This window comes from Penicillium angulare, assembly GCF_028827245.1.
Source record: "Penicillium angulare strain IBT 27051 chromosome Unknown utg000004l_segment0_segment0, whole genome shotgun sequence".
Taxonomy (NCBI): domain Eukaryota; kingdom Fungi; phylum Ascomycota; class Eurotiomycetes; order Eurotiales; family Aspergillaceae; genus Penicillium; species Penicillium angulare.
The window spans coordinates 5,887,511-5,910,188 of record NW_026623163.1 but is presented as its reverse complement, the minus strand read 5'-3'; the positions used below and the strand labels follow the sequence as shown (position 1 = coordinate 5,910,188).

Here is a 22,678-nt window from a genome sequence, read left to right as displayed (position 1 = left end):
TTAGTTCAAGACCAAAATGCCTCCCCGAAAAAGAGGCCACAGTCAAGCCAAGGCAATTTGCGAAAGTCAGCCCCCATCAGCACATTCGTCGCTACTCTCTTTACCTCCAGAGATCCGTTTAATGATCTGGCAATACGTACTCGGCAATAGCATCCTGGTCACCTCTCGAGGAGTGATAACTGACGTCGATCCCCACAAATCCTCGTGTCTTGAATATCACGGGAAAAGATCGCAGAATGTCAGAAAGAAACCTCCTGGCCTATTGAGCTGGCTATGCACAAACCGTCAAATCCACACGGAGGTTCAGCCCCGCGTGAATCAATTTATCAGCTGGCAAACTTGTGATAGAATAGACTGGGAACATCTTGTGTCTTTCCCAAATAGCACGGCGCAATTCAGGCTAGATAACATCCAATGTCTGTCTGTGTGTCAGCATATCGTCATTGAGCACGATCTTCAAGATGGGTTTAACATTAAACTCTCAAAAGACGGCTCTGGAAGGGGACGTGAGGACTGGTGGTGGTGTACTTTTGATAAGGCTTTCCCCATTGACGGCGAGAGTTTGGACAAGCGGATGCCGGGACTGAAAGAAGTCCGGGTACGGTTGTTTTTTACCTGCCGAAGACGCCAGGGTAATGATCGACCGGTGATCGGTCAGTACAAGAATGGGAGGCCTAAAGTGGGCCAGCTGTATCGCCCAAAGAATCCGGCTCCACTTATTTGCCAGGATAACGACGAGACTGTGAAAGAGTTGGGCAGGAGAGTGTGTGAAGAACCGCCGCTGCGGATGTTTAAGGGCGGCAAAAGAAAATCAGTGGAATTAATATTTCAACTAGATCGCATTGAGCATGACGAAAATAATCAGCCTCCTAGCCCTCACGACGTCTGTTGGTGCAAAAAGAGAAGGATTGACGATTCAGCCTTTCCTAGAACTTTACTGACGAGCGTCATCAAGGAACAATTGTTATTGCCGGAGGCATGACATGTACATGACTCGTGCGGGTAAGAAATTGTGAAACGGCTTGCATGTACGTACTGTAGGTTGGCGATCACTTCTATATCCTCTTGAGAAGTGGAGGCAGGGAGGCTATAAGCGGCTCGGATGCTCGAATTTTATCAGATAGTGCGTAAATAGTATTAGTTCAGGTCCTTGGGTGCGAAATCGCTAGCCGCAATTTTACTCTTTGTATTTAGCTTTATTATTTGAAGCCAAAAAAGACCGGAGTTATTATTGCCATTGTCAAATCGCATGTGCACTATTGAATTGTTTGTGATCAGTCAAATCCTTCGGAGATGCCAAGCCAAAGTAGATCGTGGATCTTAGCCAATCGGTCGGACTAACGGAGAGACACGCGACTTGGAGGGAAAGAAAAAGCAAAGAGAAGTCTAGAAAATGAGAAGACATAATACGGGGCTACAGCCCAACTCAATCATTTGAAATAAAAGGCTGAAATGGAGACAACCCTGTGGCTTAAGCCTCTCCGATTTCCATCCCGCTGCACAATTCAGGGGAACAGAATTTGCCGATGCATGGGCCCCACAGGAACCGTGGGACGAGGTTGGCCAGTCCGTGTCAACATGGAGACTTTTTGCCTATACGAGCGGACTATCGGAAATGCAAGAGCATTATACTGTATCCCTGCAAACTGCGGGTCTTGCTTGTTTGGAGGATCCTATCTAGTCCGTACTCCGTTTATGCATGTGTAATGCTTTCAATAGATGAGATTTGCGTCACGTTGTAAGTCCGATCATGGACCAAGGATCTTGTAGGCCTTTAGAAACCCAGGGATCTGGGGGCTTAGTCCTGTCTCAGTTAGAAATAAAGCCGCGTCCAAATTCTATTTGATTTGACATCTGTCAATGGCTGTGATTGCGTGGCGAAAGGGAAATTAGTTCCTTCGCCTAGTGCTTCCCGTGGATCGCGGGAACCAATAATGGCTGACAACGGAGTTGAAGAATACACCGAGTCTTCGATAGTGTCTCCGCTAGATCGACCGCCAATCTATCCAACCATGCCTTTTGTTCCTGAAGCACGTACCTCCGGGGCCCACCGTGGAATTTCCATTTGCATTCAATCAGATCGTGCGACCTCGACGGGGTCCCCCGCTATGCCCCCGCTGTTCAGCCTCGATTATAATGCCTTGGGGTTTATAAAGGTGCCGGGTCCACGCTACCGGATTCTAGTGCCCGAGCCCTTTTTCCCCGTCAAAAAATGGGTATCGTTGCTTTTTTGTATACACAGTCACTCGTTTCATAATGTCCCTCCATGATCAATACCCGGCCTACGGTGGCCGGGGGCCTAGCGACCTGCGTCTGGGAATCGCCTTAGGAACCATTGCTACCATCTTCATGATCATGCGCGTCTATGTGCGCGTGAGAGTGAACAAGTTTGGAACAACAGCTCTGATGTTGTCACTTCTTGCTTGGGTATGTCCATCACCTACAATGATAGAAAGAAGAGGAATAAGAAGCACTGTATTAATATCGAATTTTAGTTCTTCACGGCACTTACCCAGATTTTCGGAATTCTCTCGATTCTTCATGGTCTTGGAAATCACATCACAGTCATTACCGCAGTCGGCGAACTGCATAACTTCCTTCTTTTTACTTGGATTACTGTTTTCTTCTTCAACCTGGCTATCCCTACTGGCAAAGTGGCTGTAGCTGCATTCCTGATTGAAATGAATGGGCCTAGCAGTGAGTGATTGGCCATCTTTTGAGACCCTAAGGAAAGTTTGTATACTGATGTTCGATTACGCTAGACCCCAAGATTCGTCGCAGCCTCATCGCCGTTGCCGTTCTAAATATCGTCCTCAACATCCCACAAGTCCTGATGGTCTGGTTCCAGTGCACACCTGTAAACTCCCTATGGAACCCCCTTCAGCAAGCCGATTGCGATCATAGAAAGAGTGTATACTATACATACGTCGTCGGTGCTGTTGCGGCTCTTTCCGACTTCTACCTCGCCATCGTGCCTATTCACATGCTTATCCCATTGCGAATCGATCGCAAGCTGAAATGGGGTCTTAGCTTCCTCATGGGACTTGGTGTCTTCGCCGGCGTTGCTGCCATTGTGCGAACATGGGCCGCCAAGTTCATCCTTGACGTGGACTCTTCATGTAAGAACATCCTTTACTTGGAACTTCAGACTCGAGACTAACTTATTTCAAAGATGGTGTTGGAGTCCTATTTCAATGGGGCGAGGTTGAAGAATGGATCGTGCTCATCTGCATGTCCATTCCACCTGTTTGGCCTCTCTTCCGTCCTTTCACTCATCGCTTTATCAGCTCCTCCGCATCACGAAGCCAGCCCCAGTATGCATACAGGAATCAATACGGCTCTCAGCCATTATACGGATCGACGGCTGTGGCTAGTCCGCTTTCTCCATCCTTCCCACCCCCTCTCATCACTACAACCATCTCTATCTCCTCAATGAAGGAGGCTGGAGCATCTACAATTGTGCCATCAGAGGCAAGTCCCCGAACCTCAAACGAGAGGGTGCCTCACAATATCATCACCGATCAAAAAAATACGCCATGGGTTGAATTGAAGGAAATGGACGGCAAGCGGTCGCCATAGTCTCTTTATTCAAGTTCTTGTTGCGAATTATCACATTCCTTTCGCCCTTTACTTCTTACGTCCTTCGGGATCATCTTAATTATCACGAGTAATGCCTGATACCACTCATTTACATTCATATATTTTACTGGGTATTTATTTCTGCACCAGACTACATCTCAAACTTGAACATAGAGATACAAAATAAGAAGATGTTCTATTATTGTCCCAATATCCTTATTCGATTCAAAGACATAGCGAATTAGCTCGATTTTAGAGCTATTAAGCTTGTCAAGGGTGTCTTTCCCACCTGTTTGGGTTGAAAGGCCGCTCACATGTGCAGTTACAGGGATCGAAGAGATGCTCCAAACAAAAACCCGCGCGCGTAAATCCAAGAAATACAAATGGGGTCATGGATTCTCACTTCTTGCGCATCGAGTGTTTCACATGGAACGTATCGGGCGTCGAGGCTTTTCGTGAAATGACTGTATGGAGTGGTAATGTCGTAAGGCTGGGGATGTGGATCCTCCAATCTATGAACCCTGTTCGCGCGGGGCTGTTGAAAGGAATCCCCAACGTCTCTTCCAGCATTCCTTTTATTCCCACCTCAGACCCCGTAATTCCTGATCACTAATCACTGCGACGATGGGTACCTTCAGGCTTCCAATTCTAGCAGGGGTCATGGCCCTTCTAGTCGGCATTTTATCCATCTCAATTACACCCTTAACAGACCTGATCATCCAAAAAAGCCTAATTTACAACTTTCCCCTACCGTTTCTGTCTCAGCCGACAGTATTTGATCCTGTTCGCGATATAACCTATCATGGATCGTTTTCAAGCGCGAGAATCGAAAACTTTCATAATATCTTCTATGCCCTAGAGCCATCGGGTGCCCGTCGCTTTGCTCCCCCTGTCCCGTTGGAACATGCGGCTGGTTCCGTTATCGATGCCACGACACCTGGTGCTTGGTGCCCACAGGGAACTGGTGATGTTTTGCCGTTTACTAGTCGCGTAACCAATGTTAGTGAGAATTGTTTGAGCTTACGGATCGCGAGATCTCGAGGCGTTAAGGCTGGGGATAATATTCCTGTGGTTGTATGGATGCATGGCGGTAAGGAATGCTAGGCTTGGCTAATGTTATAGGACTCAGTTTTATCGTATTTGTACTAACTCTACTATTAGGTGGCCATGCCCTTGGGTCTGCAGAGGAAGTTCTGTATCGCTCTGATGGGTTTGTTGAGCAGGCTACGCGAGATCGTCAACCTGTTCTGTTTGTGGGATTTAACTATCGACTTGGAGTCTTTGGCTTCGCTACCGGTGAAGCATTGATCAATTTGAAGCATACGAATGCTGGGTTAAGAGATCAGCGTGCTGCATTTGAATGTTAGTGTTATATCATCTCCGTTTCTCAATAACCTGGTGGTCAAGAATCCTAGAGCTCACCATTGATATCATAGGGGTACGAGACAATATTCACGCATTTGGCGGCGATCCTCAAAGAGGTAAATTTCCTCCAACGATACACATACACGAACGCTTTTCAAAGCTAACGCAATCTTATTAAAGTAACTGCCATAGGGCAAAGCGTCGGCGCAAGCGACATAAGTCTTCAATTGACAGCTTTCGGTGGCGAGCGGGGCGTGCCATTTCAACAAGCAATGTATGTATCCCGAGGTTCCTTCACTATAAGAATGCTATGTCGCACCTCTCGCACAAAAATGGGCTATACGTTTCAATAGCTCTGATATTAACTTAGAAATAGGATGATGTCAGGTGGCCCAGGCTTGAATTTCAACACAAAATCCCAACTAGTCGCCGAGAAAACAGCTGCAGTAGCAAAGCAGATAGGCTGCACCGAAAAGGACAACGACGAATCTGAGGAAGTACTCAATTGTCTCCGGAACGTACCTTTCGAAGCTATATCGAATATTTCAGTGCCGATGGCTCGCTCTGCTCGCCCACCCTTCGGCGAGGGATTTTTCTATCCAACATACGACAACGACTTCGTGATAGATCGTCCAACGGAGTCAATGCGAAACGGCCGCTTCGTAAAAGGTATCCCAATTATAATATCGTGGGTTACTAATGACGGGGCATGGTACGCACCGCCATCTACGGCAAGTGACGAGGATGTTCTTAATAGTTTTGGGTTATGGATATACAACCTTTCGAAAGAAACGAACGCAAAGCTGCTGGAGCTTTACCCTGTTTCTGCATTTGAGCATATGGCTGGCCCTGGTGTTGAAGACTCTGTGTCGCCGCAGTATTATCGTGCTGCGCAAATGAATCGGGATATCTGGTTTACTTGTCCTGTGCTGGACTTTGCGTGGCAGTATGTCAAGCGTGGGGGAGTTGGGGCGGATCAGCTGTGGGTTTATGAGCACAATGCAACTCGATTTGCACCTGCGTATGAGATTATGGGGGTACCGATGTGGAGAGTCGCTCATTTGAGTGATATTCCTTATGTGTTGAATAACTTACATATGGATGGTCCCGTTGATAACTCTGCCGCGCAGCTAGCCTTGGGATTGGAGATGAGCAGGGCTGTTGTTAGGTTTGTGAACCATGGTTCTCCAGAGGGTGAGGTTATGTGGCCGGCTGCATTTCGGCATGTTTCCAGTGAAGAGCTGGATGAGGATTCCGTCAAAAGGTTTACGATGAAGTTGTTTGGTGGTCCCCATGGATCGCAGTATGTTGCCGCTCAAGAGAATCGTGCAGCGGATGAGTTAAATTCCTCTGAACAGGCCGTTGATTGGGAACAGCTATTTAAACGGTGCGAGTTTATCAATAGCCCGAAGTTTAGGGAAGAAGCCGGGGTTTGATCTCATGATGTCCAATCAGGATGCACTGGAACTGGACCTCGGGAGTCGGCACCAGATGGATAGCGGAGATAAATCAATTCAGGATATATATATGAACATTAGAGACAATTTATCATCCACACAACCAAAAATCGTAGACCTCGGCTCGAGTTTAAAATTACTTCTATTCCCAACCAACTTCGCATATACACCAAGTCGCTCTTTTTCTTCTTTGTCTTCTTGTATCTGCGGGTGAACCTCTACCGAGCCTTGAATTCTGTGAGATTATTCAAGAAATCCCAGCTGAAGTATTAGACAGAACACTTTTCATCTTGTAGGTGCTTAGAAGCAGAAGATCTGGTCCTCAAGCTTGCTGACAGGGCGAGCCTTGGTGTAGCCAAGAGACTCGGTAGCCTTCTTCATAGCGCTGATCATAGGAGGAGGACCACAGAGAAGAACCTTGACATCGGCAGCAGGGGCGGGGAGACGCTCCTATACGGGAAAAAAGCAGATAATTAGTATATAGCCTACCATAGAGCGCAGTGTATGGGGACTCACCTTGATCATGTCGGGGGTAACGAAGCCAACACCACCGGTCCAGGCATCAGGTGGGTTGTTCAGGACGTAGTAGACGTTGAAGTCAGGGTCCTCCTTGTTCAGCTTGTCGAGCTTCTCCTTAAGCAGAATGTCCTCGGGGTTGACGTTCGCGAAGAGCAGGTCAACCTTGGTGGTGTCGTTACCGCCGTTACGGGGACGGTTGCGGATGATAGCCTCGATGATCTGGAGCATGGGAGTGATACCGGTACCACCAGCGATCATACCAATGTGGCGGCACATGTTGGGAGTGTAAACCATAGCACCCTTAGGGCCGCGAACCTTCATGGTCTCGCCAACCTTGAGGGTGGTCAGGTACTTGGAGATGTTACCCTGAGCGTAGGCCTTAACAAGCAGATCGAAGTAACCGGCCTCATTGTCGGAGGAGATGGGGGTGTAGGAGCGAACGACCTCCTTAGGCTGGCCATCAATGGTAGCAGCGAGCGAAATGTGCTGACCGATGGGGAGACCCAGAATGTCGGTGGGACGGGGCAAAGCGAAGCGGTAGATAGCAACATTGTGCGAGATGTTGTTGATCTCCTTCAGCTCGAAGTCCTGGAACTCCGTGGGCTTCAGGACCTTGCGGGGCTCTGTTGGGAAAAGAAGAAATGTTTAGCAAGTCGTGTTCGGAAGTAGAGCAGAAAGATGATCATGCGATGAATGCGATAGGGTGAATAGGGGGGGAGATCGTACTGCTGCTACCACCAACGAAGAAAGCAACGCTAGAGAGGACACCGGCAGCGGCGATGGCATATGGCACAAACTCGGGCTTTGTCGCGTAGACACCTGCGACGAGCAGGGCCGAGGGTAGGAAGACCAGACCGGCGTTGACACTGCGGAGACCAAGGAAGTTAGCAATTGCATGATTCCAGGGGAAATTTTCAGAATCTCAGATTGATAAGATTCCAGTAGAGCCTCATGGGGTTAAAACCAACCTCATTTTGAAACTGCTTGGGGGGAGGAATGGGGAAGAAGAGGAGGAAAGAAGGAAATGCGAAAGATTTAAGTTTGGGGTGTGAATTTGGTTGATTCCGCCCCACGGCGGAACTTCTCTCCCCTTTTGGAGTTGTGTTTCCCTCTCCCCGCGATTCTACTCTTCAACACTCAACTGGGTTATTTTTCACCGAGATCGTTGTTTTATTGTCGGTTTTACGCTTTTACGCATATAGAACTATATTATTATACATCATTATGGCTCCCGCATCGTCGTATAATCTTACTCCCCTGGATCGTGAACTCCTCAATATGAAAGATGAGGACTTCGTCCCGCACGACTGGCAGGATCTACAAGATATTATCGGTGAGTCCATGTATCCTTCTCCTCACTCTCTAACTATCGGTTGAGCCACTGGAGAAACGGTCAAGAACTACCCCTCACCAATGTCCCCCCAGCCCGGAACGATCTCGCCGCTCTAAAGCGGAAACCCTCCGATCTGCGCCGATACTTCGCCTGGTACGTCCAGACAAAGGCGCAGTATAGCTCAATTATGAACTTTATTTGCCTGAACCGTTTAAAGTGGCCACTTCCTGCTGAGCTCTCGGGGACTGTCCCTGCGCCAGACACTCACTCGTCAACTGATGGGTCAGGGTCAGGGTCTGGCTCGGGCTCAGACTCCTCTCCAGCACTAGAGCAAAGTGGACCCGTGCTCACGTTCAATAACCCGACGCCATTTGCCGATCCTGAGGATTACAAGATTCTCCGCAATGACTGGCCTTACGGCTTAGCACCCGGCATTTCACATTTAGTTGTGTGGCTGCGTACCCCCATCGCTGTCAAATCGGGCGAAGGTCATCTTACGGATGAATCTAGGGCGCTGATCAATGGGTTCGTCCAGCGCAAGTTTGTGCAAAGGTTGGCCGAGGATGGGGCCGAGCGTTTTGCTGATCCCGGTTCGCATGTGTTGTGGTTTAAGAACTGGGTGGGATTGCAGAGTGTTCGGGCCTTGGAACATGTTCATATTTTACTTCGAGATGTACCTGAAGAAATCCTCACAGAGTGGTCGGAGGAACCTAGACCAGAGTAAATACACATATAGAAAGGGTATGAATATAGAGGGGATTTTGATTGAAATCATTAAGATTGATGATTTCATTGCCAGACATGTGTACGGCCGCCGATAGCGTTCATCGGGAAAAAAACCCCTTGGCCCTATACTAACGTTTACTAGTACACCGCTATCTGTATCGTGAGTCCCACATATATTGAAAAAAAAGTAGAAAGACGGATAGAAAGACGACCACTAGAGAAATATATCCTTAGATAGCCATTATGGGCCATGTAGATCAGACCGAATATGTATGGAAGTATAGAGAAGAAGAAGAAGGATCAAATTCCGGTATCAAGTACGCCAGTCCCCCACAATGAACAAGAGTAGAACATAGAAATATAAAATGTACACAAAAGAAAGCCTCATTAAGTCTTCTGTTCCTCCACAAACTTCAAGGCCTCGTCCCTCGACACCACATCAATGGTACTGGCCTTCTGTCGGAAGCTCACGCCATAACACTTCTCGGCGACATGCAACATCTCCGGTCGGAAGGTCGTGCAAATGAACTGTCCATTCGTCGAATCGGAGATCGACTGAAGCATCTGTGCCACGGCTGTTCGATATTGGGCATCCAGGTTGGCATCGATTTCGTCAAATAGATAGAACGGAGCAGGATCACAAGCCTGGATGGCGAAGACCAGCGCAAGGGCGCAAAGACCTAAGGAATATTAGCAAATCTGTATATAAGAACGAACAAAACGCAGCCCAGGGATATAACTCACTCTTTTGTCCACCACTCAGCTGTTGAATCCGCTGCTGGTCATCATGTTTGCTGTTAAAGCTCACACTGATACCAACGCCAACATAATTTTCCACACTCTGTCGGACCTCTTCTTCGTCTGAATCCATTTCCTCTTCAGGTCGTGCAGTGCGGTCAGTCTTCCGCTGGATAATGAGACGACCACGGCCTGCAGGGACAAGTTTCTCAAACACAGTGGCGAATTCACGAGACACCTGCTTGAAGGTTCGCTCAATTGCTTCGTCTTTGCGTTGATCCAGGACTGAAATCAGGTCGTCAATAGACTTCTGTGACGCATCTAGCTCTTCACGACGGTTGGTTAACGTTTCTCGCTGCTTGGTGAAGTTGTTGTATTGCTCAAAGGCCTTCTTATTGACATGAGAATATTTCTTGAGTGCTTCATTTGTCTTATGCAACTTCTTGACCACTGCATTTGAGTCGGTGTTCTTATATTTGGTGAAAGCTTCGTCGGGAAGAACACCCAAGTCACGGATGTTGGCCGCACATTCAGCAGCCTGCTTAGAAAGCGCGGCCTTCTTCTGCATGCTCTTCTCCATGCGGCGCTGATATTTTTCGATAGAGCGGGCCAATTCTTCCATTCGGCGTTTGGTTTCGGCATTGCGCTGGTGTAGTTCGCTCACTCGAGTATTGGCTTCCTCCATAGAAGCATCAACGGTCTTGAGTCGATCATTGAGCTTATCTAAGGCTTTGTTAAGTCGCTTTTGCTCGCGTTGTGTCTCCTTGAGATTGCCTTGGACCTCATCATCGGCCATATCGATATCTCGGTTCAGAAGCTGATCAAGTCGCGGGTTGAGGTTTTCGCGAAGTTCAACTTCTAGAACGGACTTACGAGCCTCCAGTTCGCTGCGTTGGCTTGAAAGCTCTTGGTATTGCCGACGAAGCTCCTGTACTGTTTTGCTGAGACTCTCCAAGCGAGCTTCTTCCTCGTCGGTAAGGGATTTTTGAAATGCGGAGGACAGTTCAGCTTGGAAGGAGCTGACCTGGTCGTTCAAAGCGGCCAGATTAGTGTTGACAGTTCGAAGACCCCGGCGCTTAGTTTCGAGAGTGTCGTTTTTGTTTTGTAGAAGCTCTCGCTTGCTGCGAAGTTCTTGCCGCAATGGTCCACTGCTGTTCTGCATCTGTTGTCGCTGCTGCTCCAATTTTTGAAGCTCACCAACCGCTTTGGTAATTAGCTGATCAAGTTTCTCCGTCTCCTTGCGGATTTCGTCGCTTCGGCTTTTCTTGGCCTCGACCTCGTCTCTCCACTTCCCGACACTCTTTACCGCATCCAAGCGAGAATGGCGTGAATCATGAAAACCACCAGTCAAGGCACCACGTTTGTCAGACCGATCACCCTCGGGGGTGATGGCATTGACACCATGGCTGCGAGCATACTGCGACGCCACCTGTAGGTTTGGGCAGATGATGGTTTTGCCAAAGACATGCTGAAAGGCTCGCTCGTATGCTGGGTCAAACTGAACCTTCTCAATCATTGGGATAGTATCGCTAGCACGAGGGATGTTGTTCGAAGGTCTGGAGCGCAGGCGATTGAGTGGCATGAAGGTCACACGACCGGCCTTTTCTTTCTGTAGGATCTCCAAGACAGTAGTCGCAGTCTCGTCAGTATCCACCACGTAGTGGAACAGACTTTGACCAGCTGTAACTTCTACGGCTGTTCGATACCTATCGTTCACTTCCATAAGCTCAGAAAGAGTACCGTAAACACCATCCAGGTTATGTTGACGCTTGATCCTCCGGACAGCAGCAATACCACGGGATGTGTTGTTGTCCATCATTTGAGACAGACTGCGCTCAGCACGATCCATCTCTTGTGATGCACTGGATACAACGGAGTCTAATTTGGCGTCTTCTCTCCAGAGCTCTTTTCGCTGATCCATCAAGCGATCCTTCTCATCCTTGGCATTCTGAACTTGCTCTTCGAAGGAGTGCATAGTATCTCCCCGTCCATCAATCTGCTGACGCAAACGCTCTGTTTCAGGCTCAAGAGAAGCAATCTCCTTCTCAAGGTCGGTTATGTCTTCTTGAGTCTGTGTGACAACGTTCTGAACGTTGGCTATGGATCGATTACTTTCTCGGACCTCCATTTGCAGCCACTTGTCTCGTTCCGACTTGTTTTTGAACCGCGAATTCCGGCCTTGTTTGGCATACAACCGTTGGCGCACCGTCTCAGCTTCACTTAATTGAGACTTAATAGCATCTTCCTGGTCCTTAGAGGCATTGAATCCGGGTAGGATAGTTTGGAGCTCCGCTTCGCGTTCCTGGATAGCCGTCTGCACAGTATTGAGGTCCTTATCGTGACGTGACTTTATAGCTTGCGATGTAGCCTGATTATCAGCCAAAGACTTGGCTTGCAGTTCAATTTGTGCCAACGCTCTGGAAGCCTCGCGGCGTTCATCTTCAAGTTGATCTTTGTCAACTTTAAGGAATTCGATTTGCTGGCGACATTCTGCGATCTCAGCATCAATTTGAGCCATAGCCTTCTCGCCGTCAATGAATTGATCTCGGTTACTATCTGCGTCGTCGACTCCATGTTGGCGTTGCTCTTCCAGGTTCTCAAGCACGTTCGCAATTTCCTGTTGTTCGCGCGAGTAAATTGTGTATTCAAGACAACGACGCTCCTTGTCTTTCTCTTGGTAATTTCGAAGTTCATCTTTCTCCTCTTCAAGCTCGGCCAAACGCTCATTGATGTAATCTAGAAGCTCGTCGATTTTGGACCGCTTGCTATTAGTTTCTTGCATAATTTTGAGAGACTCCGAACGACGAGCTTCGTAGACCTGGGTACCAGCTACTTCTTTGAGGAGCACCAGTCGTTCCGAGTCCTTCATATTGGTTAATGCAGTCACTCGGCCCTGGGGCACAATATAGTATGGGTTGGAGCGCGAAAATCCGGCTGATTCCAGCAGGTTCATCACATCGTTCTTGGTGGCGTTCTTGCGATCTAGCGTATATTCGTCTTTCTTGATACCGATGGTTCGACGAAGGACTAGTTCGGGCTTGCCGGTAGGAAACCGGTCGTCGGAGTTATCAAAAATGATTTCGACGTAGGCTGACATCACAGCCGAACCCGAACCCTCCTGCAAGGTGTCAGTTATTGTTACTAAAGGTCATTTGACTAATGTTCTTGATTGACGTACGTGAAGCAGGGCCTGCCGCTCCTCTCGCCCGAGGTGGGTATACGCATCACTGAGGACGAAACGGATGGCCGCGAAGAAGTTGCTTTTACCGGACCCATTGCGACCGACAATGACATTGTGTTTCGGAGAAAAGGGCTCAATGACCGTTTGATCCTTGTAGCTGCAGTCACAAAGATTAGCTTAAAAAATCATTTCGTGAGTGGGAAAGGGGTTCGTGTGTCATTGTTGGTTGCATACCTTTTGAAGCCCTGAATGATGATCTGCTTGACATACATCTTGAAAGACGCCTGATGCGATGATCACTGACAAATTCGCATTACGCGCCTTAGCGCGAAAAACTAGAAACCCTTTGCAGGGAATTTGTGCTGGTTAAAAGGTACTGTAAAGGCGTCGTGGAGGGTAATGGATATTAAACTTAAGGTGAACAGTTCGCGATAGACACCAAGGGTACGCGAAGACCGCCAATTCGCGCGTCTTTGGGCGCGGGGGTTCTGCCGGGCGGTGAGACGGGCATCCACAGAAAAAATGGTGGGCGTTAACTTTTTTTCTTCCAAGGTGCTCGATTTCTTCTCCTGACAAATTTCAGTGAATATGGCTTCCGCAGAGAACCCCGGCCAAGCGTCTGGCCTTGCGGATGGTATGGCTCCAACCCATACTTATGTGCGTAATCAGGGATATGTGAACCCCGAGGATGCCAACTCCACTTTGGCGGGGCAACAGCCCACCGAGGAAGAGGAATACAACGAAGATGAAGATGAAGATTACGATGACATTTTCGAAGAAGAACTCGACACAGAAGACTTCCAATCCTCAAACCCAGCAGACTTGACCAAAGCCTACAATCGCCAGCGTAAGATGAACGATTGCGCCGCTGATACCAACGTTCCAAAATGGACCTACCCGAAGACGAATTCCCAAAAGCCCACAGTCAACACGCATGCGTCGATCGATGATCAAGTTAAGTCTTTGACAAAACATGCTGCCAAGATTAAGCTTGATGAGCAACAGTCGGGGCTCTCTTCGAAGGGTGACAAAGGTGGAGATCGTGCGGATCGTGCAACATCAGAGCAGGTTCTGGATCCTCGTACTCGTATGCTTCTTTTGCAGATGATCAACCGAGGCTTGGTCTCAGAAATCCATGGATGCTTGTCAACGGGTAAAGAGGCAAATGTATACCACGCCATCTCCCTCCCAGAAGAGGATGATGTCGCTGCGCAACACCGGGCTATCAAGGTCTACAAGACAAGTATTCTGGTCTTCAAGGACCGTGACAAGTATGTCACTGGTGAATTCCGTTTCCGTCAAGGCTATAACAAGAGCAACAACCGCGCAATGGTTAAATTATGGGCTGAAAAAGAAATGCGAAACCTGCGAAGAATTTATTCTGCTGGAATCCCTTGCCCCGAGCCTATCTATCTTCGTCTGCATGTTCTGGTTATGGGCTTCATCGGAAGCTCTAAGGGCGTCGCTGCACCACGTCTTAAGGATGTTGATTTCGATCTAACTGACCCTGAACTTCGCTGGCGATCTCTATACATGGAATTGCTCGGCCATATGCGAGTGATGTACCAAGTCTGCCGACTTGTGCACGCTGATCTTAGCGAGTACAACATCCTCTACCACAAGGATCGTCTATATATCATTGATGTTAGTCAAAGTGTTGAGCATGACCACCCTCGCAGCTTGGAGTTCCTCCGAATGGATATCAAGAATGTTAGCGATTTCTTCCGTCGTAAGGGTGTTCACACCTTATCCGAGCGAACTATTTTCCAATTCATCCTGGCTCCGGAAGGTCCTACCGCTGTCACCCCAGGAAACGAAGAGATGTTTGAGGCTCTCGAGAAACTGTTCGCCGCACGTGATGAGGCTGGTGTCACTGAAGAGTCGGAAGAGGTCGACACAGCAGTGTTCCGTCAACAATATATTCCCCAGAATCTGGAGCAAGTGTATGATATTGAGCGTGACGCTGAGAAGGTCCGCGATGGCGGCGGCAATGAGCTCGTCTACGGAGACCTCTTAGCAACTGATAAGGCGAAGCCAGTCGAGCACGATGCCGAGTCAGAGTCCGATGCCAGTGGCGGTGTCTCTGTATCAGACTCCGAGGACGAGGATGATGAAGAGAAGGATCCCTTCGCACCAAAGCAACCTCGCGGCAAAAAATTCGAGGACAAAGATTCCAAGCGTGACCACAAGGCAAAGGTCAAGGAGGAGAAGCGCGAGCAGCGTGCAAAGAAGATGCCCAAACATCTCAAGAAAAAGCTCGTCTCTACCTCTTCGCGCAAGAAGAAATAAGCGATATGCTATCTTCTGTCTATCACTTTTTGGATTATTTGCATCGGGTTAGGGTTCATAAAATCTTTTCTTCCCCTCGTCTTTTTCTTACGAATGTCTCTTTCCGAATTTTTCTTGTCATGATTTGATGATGAAATGCATAGAAGGATGGAGCATCTGGATATATATCAATATGATACCTGTTTATAGACTCAAAATAAGAATTACGGAATATAAAAATCCTACAAACTGAACGATTCGAGAGAAAGGCTAGATTCAAAGTTTACTGAGGCGCTTGTATTGGAATAGAAGAAATTGCCAACAGCTTACTAGTTGGGAGAGGATACGCAAAAGCAAACAAGCAAGGCGATCATAGTAATTATTGCCAACCCTTGAGCTTCTTCACTAAAGCTATGCGAATGACTGCCCTCAGAGCTCTCTTTGGAAATCATTTTCGTCCATCGTCCCTCCCACTGTCCAAGTCAAAAGTCCACTTAATGTGCTTACATCCAAACGTGGAGTATGCATCACCTAATGTTCAGCTGAACTCACTCGCGGAATGGTCCGATGGATGATCAGACCAATTGGGTTTTCATCATCGGGGTCACAGTATTAGAAGAAGAAAAAGGCCTCGCTCGAAGACAGAAAAAAGAAGATGAACATCAGAACGCCAAAGATATGTATGAATCAAAATGTATGTCAATTGTACAACGCCGAACAGAAGCGATGCTTATGAATTCAGAATGGGAACCTAATCATTGGACCCCGATGTCGTAGAAGCGTCACTTGCTCACCATCTCGCCCAGTTCGGAGTGCTAGAGTGATGCGTCAGACAAATTCTCTGGTTCGAGCTTTGAGGCGCGCATATGCATGCTCCACCACCTCCTTCGGTAGATTTGGGATGGTTTCTCCATGCTCCGCTTCAGTTTCCGCAGTAACGCCTGCCTCTGGATTAGGTTCAACTTTTGGAGGTTGGTCCTGATCCTCTGTTTCCGGCAACGCTCCTTCGAGGTGGCCACCTGAAAGACGCTGGAACTCAACATGCATGGGCGCGCGGCCGATTCCGGGCCAAATATCAGATGGGAGAAAGTCGCCCTGTTCCACGCGAAATGTTTCACGGGCCGCAACGTCCTCGTCATATAGTTGAGTCAACTTATTTCGAGTATCACGAAGGACCTTCTCCACGCGATGGCGGACATGGCTTCGGCGAGCAACTTCCAGGATCAGACTATCATATGCGTTGAGAAATCCGTCATACAAGGAGTGCAGGTCTGAGAGTTCAGTCAAGCCCGTGCTGAAACGGTCATTTTCTTCACTCCATACTTGAGTGAAGTTATGGGCTTGGGAGATGTAGCGCGGTAAACGAGTGGAAGCAAGAGCAGAGAGGTGACGGTGAACCTCGAGGGTGGCATCGGAGACAGAAAGAAGGGCATCACGTTGAATGATGACTTGATCGAAGATGGTCTCCATGTCGGTGATCCGGTCCTGAATTTCCATAACCACGTCGTCTGCCTCGGTCGCGTCCTTCACTAATACGTTGATCATTTCTTCATATTCTTGATCTGTCATTGGATCCAACGGAGCGTTCAAGTTGGCATTGATTTCTTCCCCGATGTTGGCCAAGCCTTCACCACTGGCCCCAACTTCAGCAGGCATATCCCCAGTGATGGAACGAGCCGCCGCTCCGCCACCTTCTGTGTGTTTGACTGCGGTGACACAGAGGTCAAAGTGACTCACAAGAGCCGACAAAAGATCTGCCATTTCTTGTGCATGCGTTTCCAATGATTGAAGCATCGCTGGAACCGTGAATAGTGTGAGTAGATCGGGCTCGGATGCCGAAGAAGAGGAGGATGAGGCTGATATGCGAGATGAAGCCATCTTTGCGGCACTTCGGTAATGGCGAAGTGCCTGTCGGATGGAGTGAAGCTCATCGTCAAACTCGCGGTTGGAGGTTTCTAGATCAGCCCGGGCAGTGTTCGTGCGATCTATGGAACTCTTAAGGGAGGCATGTAATTCTGCCACCCCGCGTTCATCTACAAAATCATGAAGACTTTTGGCCTCTTCATCTTTTGGGCGAAAGGAGGCATGGACTATTGTCTCACGAAGAAGGTCCAGAGTAGTGCGAAGACGGGCATCTGCGGCATCTAGAGTTTGCAGTGCTTCCGAAAATTCCTCTCTTCCACGAAAGGAGATTTCCTCCACCTCTGATCGCACATCGTGAAGCAAGCGTAACTGATTGTGGAGACCCCGACGCAAAAAACTTGTTCGCGAGGAAACAACCACACTTTCTTCTAAGGCTGATCGAGCTGCTGTGACTATCTCATTGGCACGCCAGACATGACTGATAGAGGATAGAGACCTCTTGGCCGCTAAAAGGTGCGAGATTAGTGCGTCCAGTTGAGGCATGGCATTTGTTGGCTCACGCGTCTCCGAGACACCTTGAGCTGCTATTGAAGCTGTGGACGAGTGAGATGACGCCATATTCGTTACCGGTGGTTGTGATCACCGAAGATGACTTATAAAGCAGATACTGAAATGAGTAGGCTGAGATCGTCCTGCACTACGTAGTAAGTTGAAACAAGTGGAAAGCTTATGACCATGAAGTTATAGACCTTGTACAAACATTTAGTGGTCGTCCATGTAGCACCCATAGGGGGATGAAGGGAATAGTGATGGATGAAGTTATGCACAGTAGATCATGAGAGTCAATATCTGGGGAAGGTATTGTTCCCCCCAGCAACCCCGAAAGCCTCATCAAAAACAAAACAGCTTACCTCATGTCCTGGGATTCCGGGTGGTCTTAGGCCCTTCAAGAATTCAGAGGCTGATACAACAGTTCGAGCAGGAAAGTTTTGTATATCAGAATAGCAACAAGTGTTGTGTCATGATCTGAGAACACCCTTGTAATCACGCGATCAGGGGCAAATGATCTTCCCCGGTGGTTCGGACGAGAAAACAAACACGGGTGGGATGAAAGCAGCGGTCTAAGGTCGATCACATCAGCGGGAGATGCAACGACAACAAGCGCGATTGATGTGATTAAGAGCGGAGATGGCGCCATCACGTGGGGCGGTTGAGCAAAACTATCAATGATCTAAGCCGGATCTGGACTAGCGTGATCGGATTTCCATTATGCAATTCCTCACCGCCTGCGACTCTCGCCCCCCGTTGCGTGATTGTCGACATTTCTCCCTCATTCTTTTGTTATAGATCAAATGCGCACGGCTGTAGCCGAGGGATCCGATTGTGCAATCTTGTCGTGACAGTCTGGACTTATCTTCTTGATATATATTCAACTCCTCCAACCTCCCGTTTGCCAATTCTGCCAACGTTACTTTCAACACCCTTCCCTATATCTCGCGGCAGTATCTGCCAGGGTACTCGTTATTCTACGAATTCCCCGCGGACTTTGGATAAGATTACAGTAGGACCCTGGGGACTTTGAACCAGATATTACCCTACAGTCTACCTACTTCTCTCATCTTCGAGACCTCGATTTTCTCTTTTCCACAACATCACCCTTTTAAGAATACAACTGCGTGAATCTCCCAAGTGCCTCAGATTGTCGTACAAAGCGCGCAAAGCGCAAAGCTCTTTGTACCAAGGTACCAGCCTACCTTCTGTCAGTTCAAACGAAAAGCACTTTGAAATGTCGAATTCGCAGAATAAAGTTGCTTCTACTTCGATACTGGAGGACTGTGCGACTATGACACACGACAAACACGCCCAGCCCGTCGGCAACAACGACAAAGTGGAGTCGCTGGCAGAGTTGGGACAACGAAACGTCGCACCGTTCTTGGCCAAATACAATCCTCGCCAGAATGGTCCAGTAATGTCGGAAGACGGAACTCCGGTTCCTCGTCCAGCCAACGCTGGCTACTGTTACCGTCACCAACCAGACTCGAAATGTAGGCGCCAGGCTGATGAACAGTCAAAACGCCAGATACAACAGGTATGCACCACCGTGTCCTAGTTATTCCTCTTTCACAAGAAGAAATACTAATATATCACCCAGGAATTGGATACCCTTCCACAAGATGACCAGCAGGGCATCGCCCATGTGTGGTCCCTTTTTTCTGCCGCTCCAGCAAAACAGCGAAAATTGATGTTGCAGGGAGTTCTTGCCCAATGCTGTTTCCCTCAACTCTCTTTCATCTCCGCGAGCGTCCGTGAGCTGATCCGAATCGATTTTCTTTCCGCCCTTCCCCCCGAGCTTTCGTTCAAAATTTTACGCTATCTCGATACGGGCTCTCTCTGCCGTGCCGCACAGGTTTCTCACCGCTGGAAAATGCTTGCAGATGACGATGTCGTTTGGCATCGGATGTGCGAACAACATATTCGTCGCAAGTGTAACAAGTGTGGCTGGGGCTTACCTCTCTTGGATCGAAAGCGTCTACGGGAAGCTAAGCGTGAGATTGAATTGCGAGCATCCAACTGGGGTAACGAATCATCGGTGGAACCCACTCAAGGGGCTCCTAATGGAACATGCTCTGTGGTCGAACTGCCTAACACTGGCAGCAAGCGCAAGGTCGACACCTATACGGATGATCAAGACGATGGCTGTGCCATGATCAAGCGCCACTGCGTCTCCTCAGCATACCGCCCCGAACCTGATGATGAATATTATAAGACTCGTTACAGACCATGGAAGGATGTCTACCGAGATCGATTCGTGGTAGGCTTGAATTGGAAACACCGCCGCTGTTCAATCAAGACCTTCCGAGGTCATACCGACAGCGTTATGTGTCTTCAGTTCGAGGATAACATTTTGATGACTGGCTCTTATGATGCAACCATCAAAATCTGGGACATGGAAACTGGAGAGGAGCTGCGTACTCTACGCGGTCATAGTGCAGGAGTCCGCTGCCTTCAGTTTGATGATACCAAGTTAATCACAGGCAGTTTGGATCGCAGTATACGTGTATGGAATTGGCGTACCGGGGAATGTATCTCCAGATACAACGGTCATTCTGATGCCGTTATCGCCTTGCACTTTGATTCAACCCTTCTTGCCTCGGCCTCCGTTGACCACACAGTTAAGGTCTGGAATTTCAAGGACAAGTCGACGTTTGTTCTTCAGCACCCTGCACCCGTGAACGCAGTAAAGATCGACACTCCCTCTCGAACAGTGTTGACTGCTTGTGATGATGGTGCTGCTCGCCTGTGGGACTTGGACACGAAGGAGTGCCTGAGGATCTTCAAAAACCATATCGGCCCTGTCCAACAGGTCATCCCCTTGCCTCGTGAGATCGAGCTCGGAGAGGATCTTGCCGATTGCGAAAACGATCACTCCGGTGAAGGACCCGTGGATATTATATCCCCACTTCTTAAGCATGCAAACCTGGCATCGCCAACTTCAGCCTTCGGTTCGACATTCGAGCAGGATAAGGACCGCCGTGAACCTCCGCAGTATGTTATCACGAGTGGTATTGACGCAACTATCCGACTATGGGAAACCGGTAGTGGGAGATGTCTGCGCACCTTCTTTGGACACTTGGAAGGCATTTGGGCTCTCTCCGGCGATACTCTCCGTATTGCCTCTGGTGGAAGCGACCGCATGGTCAAAATATGGGACCCTCGTCTTCCATCATGTCAGGAAACTTACGAAGGACATTCCGCAGCAGTCAATTGCATTGGACTGAGTGATAGCCGATTCATTACTGGCAGTGACGATTACCATGTCCGCATGTACGACTTCCGAGCGTGAATGTCCTGACTGTCCTCATCTGGGCACGTTGGCTTTCCATCTCTTTCACGATATTCTCTTGTTTCTATTTTCCTTTTCCTTTGCTCTTATGGATGGATACCCTGGCACATTCCACGCATGATTTTCGATGTACAAATTAGGGAGCACGACTCGGTGTCATTTTCTGCGATATCTTCATCACTGTTACTATTTGCATTTCAGGCGCTACAGGTCTACTTTACTTCGGGTTCATATTTAATTTTTGAATATTATTATTATTATTGTTATTGCAAACTTATTATCATTCTAACGCAATGCGCATCTACGTAAGGTAAATCCATAAACTCATTCACCATCAGCAAATGATTCTTACATTTGGCTTCCATCGCCCTCAGTAGCAGTGGTATTTTTTCACCCCTACAGATTTTCTGCATGGAATCCGGGGCATACTCTTTGCCAAATTCCATTGAATAAGCTCAGGGCAGTCGGGGCCCGATTAAGGTTCGGACAGCCCTAACCGGAGCAAAGACAGCTCTGACTCTCTATACATCATCCCCAGAAAGTCATCGGCAGGAACAGCTAAACCTAAGTAGCCAACCAGTGACTTGGTTCAGAATAAATAGTACCTTATATACTCTATATCATACTATGAATGTTTCACATATTTTGAGTCACTATAGGCTTAGTATCTCTCAATTAAACTTCACAGTTCTACTATGTAGTATATACACTCCCCAGACCCTCGCTCCTTCCATCTCTTCTCTTTCCTCTCTCATATCTCTCATTCCTCTCATTCACATAAATTTCCACCACATATTAATTAATAAAATCAAGTTTTAATCAAAAACTGACAAATCAACATACCATGTCTTCAGAAATGGTATCCGCTTCTCTTCCCCGCTTCCCCGAGCGCGGCTACTTCGGGGGGAGTTTCTGAACCTCGTGCCTCCCGATTCCAAGAGGAAATTAAAGATTTGGAATCTCAAAATTCATCGACTGGGAGCTCATCGTCATTAATTTCTTCACCCATCTCCTGTCCGATAATCATATCGGAATCTGAAATGAAGAAGCGCGCCAAAGACAAGAGGACAAAGTGGGTTGCCTATGCCATCGCCTTTGTTGTTGCTGGTGCTATTGCTCTGGTTCTTGGGTTCTTGGGCAGTGGGGTCATCAAAAACCAACCTTCGCCAATTGAAAGAAATGATGCTCGACCTTGGACTGCCGGTCCTGTGATGCAACCTGCCGATGAGAATATTGCTTCTACGGTTGCATCTGATTCCGGGGAGCCGATACGTCGAAATTCTGAGATGGATCCTAAGTTGGCGGCTTGGTTTGATTCACCTGAGAATCGTGTTAACGATAAGGGTAGATCTGATCGTGCCGGTTGATGAGGATTGAAGGATTCACTATGGGTTGAAAAATTTTAATACCATCAGATTGTTTTTGGTTTTTCTACTTGTTCTTGTTGTGATTATATCTGTCATTATCCTGTTTCCAACTGTTCTCCCTCTGGTGTCTTGGAACTTTTGATTATTCTTGTTCTTGTTGGTGTTGATAATCATGTCCATGCCCATGTTATATATCCTATCTTTGATTCTTGTTTAATGTTTGATATTTGATGACTTCCGGGCATGAGTCTTTTGTGTTATAAGAACTTTTCTAATTAGACAAATTTTTGGTATCAAATTCTCTTGTGTCCAAGGGCTATGAAACGGAACCAATCAGGTGTATCAAGTATGCCTTCGTAGCTGCTGTTATACTACCTAACACATCTCAAGTGCTCCAAGGCTTCCTTCAAGTTTCACTTTTCCTTTCCAACCTATTCC

General features: G+C 48.0%; 10 protein-coding genes across 10 annotated transcripts; 7 read left to right on the top strand and 3 right to left on the bottom strand.

The window, feature by feature from the left end:
• Positions 1 to 16: 16 nt before the first annotated feature.
• On the top strand, positions 17 to 982 carry N7478_006116 (uncharacterized protein; the record flags this gene model as incomplete). Its single annotated transcript, XM_056922330.1, has 1 exon — positions 17 to 982. The coding sequence occupies one exon, from the start codon at positions 17 to 19 to the stop codon at positions 980 to 982; it is 966 nt and encodes a 321-aa protein (XP_056780367.1).
• Positions 983 to 2,256: 1,274 nt separating this feature from the next.
• Positions 2,257 to 3,579, top strand: N7478_006115 (uncharacterized protein; the record flags this gene model as incomplete). Its single annotated transcript, XM_056922329.1, has 4 exons — positions 2,257 to 2,427; positions 2,496 to 2,697; positions 2,763 to 3,119; positions 3,173 to 3,579. 4 exons carry the CDS (start codon positions 2,257 to 2,259, stop codon positions 3,577 to 3,579), a joined length of 1,137 nt encoding a protein of 378 aa, XP_056780366.1.
• Positions 3,580 to 4,203: 624 nt separating this feature from the next.
• On the top strand, positions 4,204 to 6,380 carry N7478_006114 (alpha/beta-hydrolase; the record flags this gene model as incomplete). Its single annotated transcript, XM_056922328.1, has 5 exons — positions 4,204 to 4,669; positions 4,741 to 4,941; positions 5,016 to 5,060; positions 5,125 to 5,218; positions 5,321 to 6,380. 5 exons carry the CDS (start codon positions 4,204 to 4,206, stop codon positions 6,378 to 6,380), a joined length of 1,866 nt encoding a protein of 621 aa, XP_056780365.1.
• Positions 6,381 to 6,701: 321 nt separating this feature from the next.
• N7478_006113 (cytochrome b5 reductase family protein) lies at positions 6,702 to 7,893 on the bottom strand (the record flags this gene model as incomplete). Its single annotated transcript, XM_056922327.1, has 4 exons — positions 6,702 to 6,851; positions 6,918 to 7,543; positions 7,647 to 7,786; positions 7,889 to 7,893. The coding sequence occupies 4 exons, from the start codon at positions 7,891 to 7,893 to the stop codon at positions 6,702 to 6,704; spliced, it is 921 nt and encodes a 306-aa protein (XP_056780364.1).
• A 251-nt stretch (positions 7,894 to 8,144) lies between these two features.
• Positions 8,145 to 8,977, top strand: N7478_006112 (GIG1 family protein; the record flags this gene model as incomplete). Its single annotated transcript, XM_056922326.1, has 2 exons — positions 8,145 to 8,253; positions 8,346 to 8,977. The coding sequence occupies 2 exons, from the start codon at positions 8,145 to 8,147 to the stop codon at positions 8,975 to 8,977; spliced, it is 741 nt and encodes a 246-aa protein (XP_056780363.1).
• Positions 8,978 to 9,366: 389 nt separating this feature from the next.
• On the bottom strand, positions 9,367 to 13,170 carry N7478_006111 (chromosome segregation protein SMC; the record flags this gene model as incomplete). Its single annotated transcript, XM_056922325.1, has 4 exons — positions 9,367 to 9,659; positions 9,724 to 12,835; positions 12,896 to 13,055; positions 13,133 to 13,170. The coding sequence occupies 4 exons, from the start codon at positions 13,168 to 13,170 to the stop codon at positions 9,367 to 9,369; spliced, it is 3,603 nt and encodes a 1,200-aa protein (XP_056780362.1).
• A 316-nt stretch (positions 13,171 to 13,486) lies between these two features.
• N7478_006110 (serine/threonine-protein kinase RIO1) lies at positions 13,487 to 15,187 on the top strand (the record flags this gene model as incomplete). The annotated part of the gene is made up of 1 exon (XM_056922324.1): positions 13,487 to 15,187. The coding sequence occupies one exon, from the start codon at positions 13,487 to 13,489 to the stop codon at positions 15,185 to 15,187; it is 1,701 nt and encodes a 566-aa protein (XP_056780361.1).
• An 807-nt stretch (positions 15,188 to 15,994) lies between these two features.
• N7478_006109 (autophagy-related protein 17) lies at positions 15,995 to 17,647 on the bottom strand (the record flags this gene model as incomplete). The annotated part of the gene is made up of 1 exon (XM_056922323.1): positions 15,995 to 17,647. The coding sequence occupies one exon, from the start codon at positions 17,645 to 17,647 to the stop codon at positions 15,995 to 15,997; it is 1,653 nt and encodes a 550-aa protein (XP_056780360.1).
• Positions 17,648 to 18,815: 1,168 nt separating this feature from the next.
• On the top strand, positions 18,816 to 20,873 carry N7478_006108 (F-box/WD repeat-containing protein; the record flags this gene model as incomplete). Its single annotated transcript, XM_056922322.1, has 2 exons — positions 18,816 to 19,118; positions 19,182 to 20,873. 2 exons carry the CDS (start codon positions 18,816 to 18,818, stop codon positions 20,871 to 20,873), a joined length of 1,995 nt encoding a protein of 664 aa, XP_056780359.1.
• Positions 20,874 to 21,913: 1,040 nt separating this feature from the next.
• Positions 21,914 to 22,240, top strand: N7478_006107 (uncharacterized protein; the record flags this gene model as incomplete). Its single annotated transcript, XM_056922321.1, has 1 exon — positions 21,914 to 22,240. The coding sequence occupies one exon, from the start codon at positions 21,914 to 21,916 to the stop codon at positions 22,238 to 22,240; it is 327 nt and encodes a 108-aa protein (XP_056780358.1).
• Between the last annotated feature and the right edge of the window lie 438 nt (positions 22,241 to 22,678).